General features: G+C 44.1%; 1 protein-coding gene across 1 annotated transcript; it reads right to left on the bottom strand.

Moving 5' to 3' along the window:
• Positions 1-5,229: 5,229 nt before the first annotated feature.
• fez1 (fasciculation and elongation protein zeta 1 (zygin I)) lies at positions 5,230-5,556 on the bottom strand (the record flags this gene model as incomplete). The annotated part of the gene is made up of 1 exon (XM_080528504.1): positions 5,230-5,556. The coding sequence occupies one exon, from the start codon at positions 5,554-5,556 to the stop codon at positions 5,230-5,232; it is 327 nt and encodes a 108-aa protein (XP_080384630.1).
• Between the last annotated feature and the right edge of the window lie 336 nt (positions 5,557-5,892).

The raw sequence follows: 5,892 nt of genomic DNA, 5'->3' as shown, positions 1-5,892 counted from the left end.
TAGGCTCTTTGTTTGACAACGGCGGAAAAGCAAATTAGACCATATTTTTTTACGTTTTCTGCTTTTTTCCCCTCAATTATAGTTGTAATGACCATCAGACATCTGTCTTCTTCTTCTGTCTATCCTTCCTCCCTCCCATCCTGACTCTCCCAACCAGCTGAACTCTGAATAACATAATCACACAAATCAATCAAACAAATCAATCATATAAATCAATTATATGAGCTTACTTTGGAAGCTACAAATGAATCAAAATCAAATCAAACTTTATTCGTATTTCTCGCATTTCTCACGCAAAAAGATGTGACACAATGTACTTCACGGATTACAAGGAAAGATAAAAAGAACAATAGAAATAAAACAACAATGGGAACAATGAACAATGGGAACAAACAACAGAAACATCACAGCTTACTACTCTCTCTCTTAAGTATCTGTTAGCTACTGTCTTAGATATCCGTTATCCGTTCGATACATCGAAACAGCCATCGAAACAGTCTCTTACATCATCGTGTGCAGTCTGTCCCTTGAACCAGAAGCCCCACCGTCCAGTCAAGGTGTTTGTCTCAGTGGAAATGACCCGGAGCAGAAGAGAACTCTGCTTTTGTTCCCAGCCTTTGTGCTGTCAGAGCCTGGCATGGAAACGCTCCCTCTCCTGCTAGCGACTCTGCTCCTAGCGCCCTGACCAGCCAGGCTGAGAACAGGCTCTCATTCATCACCACGCTGACCTCATAGGTCATGCCACACACACACACACACACACACACACACACACACAGAAAAACACACACACACCCACACACACGTACGTACACCGACACATCCATACTAAATAAAGAAAATACACACCCACACACACAAACACGAACACACATAGCCCACACATACACACACACACACGTACGTACGTACACCGACACATCCATACTGAATAAAACACACACACACACACACACACGCACACACACACACACACACACACACACACACACACACACACACACACACACACACACACACACAATGCCTCAGCATTCACTCCATTTGCCAAACAGGAACTAGCTGGTACTGCACTGCTGTTTGAGCCAGTAGGTATGGCCGTTTTATAAACACTGACGTTGTATTAGTTTTTATCGATTGCTAAGACACTTTTAATTAAACTGAGGTGAAACACAACTCTCTAGAAAACAAAGTTAATCCTGTCAAACTAGATTAAAACCTTTGGTCACAGCTGATACAAATGACTCCCTTGAATGTGAACCTCTTCTGCACTTGTGAAAAACGTCTTTGCACAGTCGGTCAATCAGCAGTCAGCCCTTATTCAGGCATAGAGGAGGTCACCTCTGAGGTGCTGTCTGCAAGAATGGACAGAGTAAGGCAGAGGGCAAAGGAGAGGTAGAGGACAAGGAGAGGGAGGTTCGAGCCCCGGCTGGCCACATGTCGAAGTGTCCTTGGGCAAGACACTGAACCCCAAATATCTCCCAGTGAGCGGGCCGGCGCCTTGCATGGCAGCTTGCCGCCATTGGTGTGTGAATGTGTGTGTGAATGGGTGAATGAGAGGCCGTTGTAAAGCGCTTTGGGTAAAGGCGCTATATAAGTGCAGTCCGTTTACCACAATAATTACTGACCATGGAGCCAGTCATGGCCTTGCCATGAGAGAGGCTGAGCACTGGGTCCAGCCCAACCTCGGTAGATCATCACTAGTATGAATATTCAAGAATGACAATAGGTAAGTTACAATGCTATACCTCCCTGTATGTCAGTATTACTGTACTGAACACAGGACAATATGTGCAGAACAGTTGTTCTCATTGCCCTTCATGTGACCATCATAATGTCACAGTGTACAATTCTATATTTACTTATAGAAGTCAAAGTTAACCACACGCTGGTGGCAGAGGTGAAGTCTTCACTGCGACATTACGTGAGCTTAGAATTAGAAGGTTCTATCTCCGTCTAGGGCAGTTCAGAGATATTGAGCGTCAACGTTTTTACATTCCATTATGTTTTGTGAGATGGAACCTTTGTATTTTATTAATTACTAACTCAAAAATGTAAACATTTAAAAAATAACACCACACAGGCATTAATAAACCTAATGGATCAGATTATGTAAAAAACTAAATTTTGACAAAAATGGAGATAGAACCTTATAATTCTAACGTCACGGTTAACTGATCCCTAGATGACAGCATCAGGCCAGCATAGCAGAGTGCAGATGTCCCAAGATGTCATCATGAGTCATGACTAGTCATGATGTCATTTAGAATCTGCACTGACCTGGTGGCGGACAGAGTAACCAAGGCAACACAATGTCCTACAAGAGGTTACAAACTCAATCGAGACGTTAGAATTATAAGGTTCTATCTCCATTCTTGTCAAAATTGATTTTTTTACATAATCTGATCCATTAGGTGTTTATTAATGCCTGTGTGGTGTTATTTTTAAAATGTTGACATTTTTGAGTTAGTAATTAATCAAATACAAAGGTTCCATCTCACAAAACATAATGGAATGTAAAAACGTTGACGCTCAATATCTCTGAACTACCCTAAACGGAGATAGAACCTTATCATTCTAAACGGAGATAGAACCTTGTCATTCTAAACGGAGATAGAACCTTATCATTCTAAGCTCACGAAATCCCAAGTGAGCACACAATCAATAATCCTGATGGTAAAAGATGCCATCATATCTATGACATCATATCTATGACATCATATCTATGACACAATCGCTCAAATAGGTGAAATGTGGGGGAGGGAAACTAGAACAGAAACAAACAAAAAAATATATAATAATTTTGACTGCCAATGGCCGCTGGTCCTACCATAGATTACTTTGTCTTGTGATGACTGGTGGATGGATGATTCACTTACTTGTAAACCAACATTGTAAAAGCTACAGAGCTCCAGTGTTTGCATTTTAACATTTAAATGTGTTCATTTACAATACTCTCACAACCGTGGTACAACATCAGTTTGGTTAGCTACTGACTGGCTCAGCTGTGACACAGTATAACACACCCATGGACACATGTAGTGTTCTGGTTCTCAATCAGGTTGTTGGTTTAGGACCCAAATTAGTCAGTCAGATGCCACCAAAGAAATAGGTAAAATACTCAATGGTAAACCTAGTGCATTATAACAGCATAGTAATAGTGCCTGCCTCTGATAAAAAGCGAATGGCTGCTTGCTCAGTGTTGGGCCAGTCAGTCTGTCAATGAATAAGTGCGATTCATCTTTAATGATGCAAAGTATTGCTTACAGAATGAAGTAAGGGATCTTCATGTGAGTCTAGACTAGAGGAAGGATAGAACAGTAGCCTAGGGTTGTTATCAGGGATGTAGGAAGGATATTTCATGACAGAGTATTTCCTAATGTTGTGAGGGGATGATGATGTCCTTGAATAAACCTTAACATAGTACAATCAAGTATTTATGGACACTTCCTAAAATGATGACACACATGAATTTTTACGTAGCAGTGCATCCACGAAATATCAATTAAATCTTATTAATTAGCGACTTAATGTGTTTCAGTTGAGTCCACGCATTTCAGCAGCAGGCTATATGGCCGCAGCGTAAGCACAGAGTCGTGTCGTTAATTTTCCACTCTGGCACCGCAAGTTCACATTGAATGATGAGAGCTTTCATGAACTACTGTAGATAGATATATACTAGATACTGTAGGTTACTGCACTTATATAGCGCCTTATTCCAAAGCGCTTTACAACGGCCTCTCATTCACCCATTCACACACACATTCACACACCAATGGCGGCAAGCTACCATGCAAGGCGCTGGCCCGCTCACTGGGAGCAATTTGGGGTTCAGTGTCTTGCCCAAGGACACACACACACATACACACACACACACACACACACACACACACACACACACACGTAGTATAGTGTATGTTACAGGGCGCTATTACACAGGAGACACACACACACACACACAAACACCTACAGCTCATTTATAACAATAGAATCCCAACATGCATCTTGCCATTGTAGTAAATATCATCAATACATCATTTTCTTTATTCATAAGCACTGGGAATATTGGATCAATAGGTGTGTACCCAAGGGCACCTTACAACCTAGGCTATTTTTAGAGCGGGGGTTTATTTCCAGCCAATGTGAGAATGTCTGCATGTCTGCAATTCCGCTTCACGAGGCTGTTGGCGAATGGGAAGAAGTGCTGGCAGGCTGCTTGTTGGGGGGCAGCAGACACACCAAGAGGGGAGAGCTGAGGCGTACAGAAATATGTTGAATAATTTACAACGCAGCCCGATATCTGGATAGCATTGGAGTGGGCGGGGCCACACGGGTGATTGACAGCTTGTTTATGTCGGCTGGGTGTCGGTTGGTGAGGTCAGTTAGTGATTGAAATGGCAGACAGCATCAGAGCTGGATGGTTCGATGTCTACTTATAGCTTGTTATTAGGTCATAAAAGTGTTATATTATCCATAGTAGGTATACAGTATATCATCGTACCAATACGTTATTGGGACAATAGATAGGATGTCTGAGGTAATTTAATCTAAAGCATAAATTAATGTGTGTTGGTGTGTATTCGTGGCTGCGCTTGCGCCTGTCAAAGTGCTTTACAAATGGAACAAGGCAGAAAGCCATTATCAGAGATGATGGATCACTTTGGGAAGCGAGCATGGACCAACACCTATTTTAGCTGATCGATGGATGTTATAGTTTTTCATTGTACGTGTGCGTTGTACAACCGGAAAGGTTGACATGGTATCCCTGTCTTTGTGGTTTTGTTTTGTGAAGAGGGTTATTAAGAGTGTGTCTATGTTCCCACAGCCCGATGGTCCCACATCTCTAAGTAATCTAACTATATAACAGAGAAAAGTGTGTGTGTCTGCCTGTCTGAAGCCTCTTTACTCCTCATTGGGTTGACCAATCCATCTACCCAACCCCTAACCCCTAACCATAACCATAACCCTAACCATAACCCTCAGATAATGATCAACATTTGAGAGGGTCTTCCTAGCTCCATGCTACACCTCTCCACCAAATTTCTTGAAAATCTGTAATTGTGCATTAGGTTTTTTAAACAGTCGCAATAGCGCCACCTATGAAATATTAGAAATGTGGGACCATTGGGCTATGGGAACATAGGGATGACCCCCAACAGTGCATGGGAAGCTAAGCCTACTCCATACGTAAACAAACAGACAAACAAGATGGCGGCCGGCCGGCGTCACTCACTCCTCGTCCTGCAGCCTCTCCTCGTCCTCCTCGGCGTGCACCTGGTTGCGTACGGGCGCGAGCACCTCCGTCTTGGTGTTGTAGTTGTGGAAGCACACGTTCAGCTTCTCGTCAAACTCGTTGACCAGGTCCTCCATGGACTTGAAGCTCATCATCTCGGAGAAGTTCTCCAGCTCAGAGAAGTCCTCTCGCGTGATGGGGGCCAGGGGCATGGTGGTGTAGGGGAGGGGGCGGCTGAGGGGCGCGTCATCCTCGTCCCTGTCCATGCGGTACGGCCGGAGGTCCTCGAACTCCTCGTCCAGACACACCAGCGGGGCCTCCATGGTGCGGTCCCCCGTCACGAGTCAGCAGCACAGAAGGAAACCCTGTTAGTAGGCAGAGGAAACCCTGTTTCAAATCAAGTTTTATTTGTATAGCTCATTTTCTCACAAGATGTGACCCAATGCTCTTCACATGATGACAGAACACGCAAGCAGGCAAAGGTAACAAACCTGTAAACCTGTAAACCTGTACACTGTGCAGCCAGTAAAACTCCCTTGCAGCCCTCTACTCATAGAGCGACTACTACCAGTTTGCCTACCAGCGCACAGCAGCGGCCCCCAAACCCCCCCCCCCCCCCCCCCCCCCCCCCGGGGGACCCCAAACCGCCCCACACACCC

This window comes from Nansenia antarctica (assembly GCF_963989245.1).
Source record: "Nansenia antarctica genome assembly, chromosome: 4".
NCBI lineage: Eukaryota > Metazoa > Chordata > Actinopteri > Argentiniformes > Microstomatidae > Nansenia > Nansenia antarctica.
Note: the sequence above shows the minus strand (reverse complement) of the source record. Positions and strands in the feature narration are given on the sequence as shown.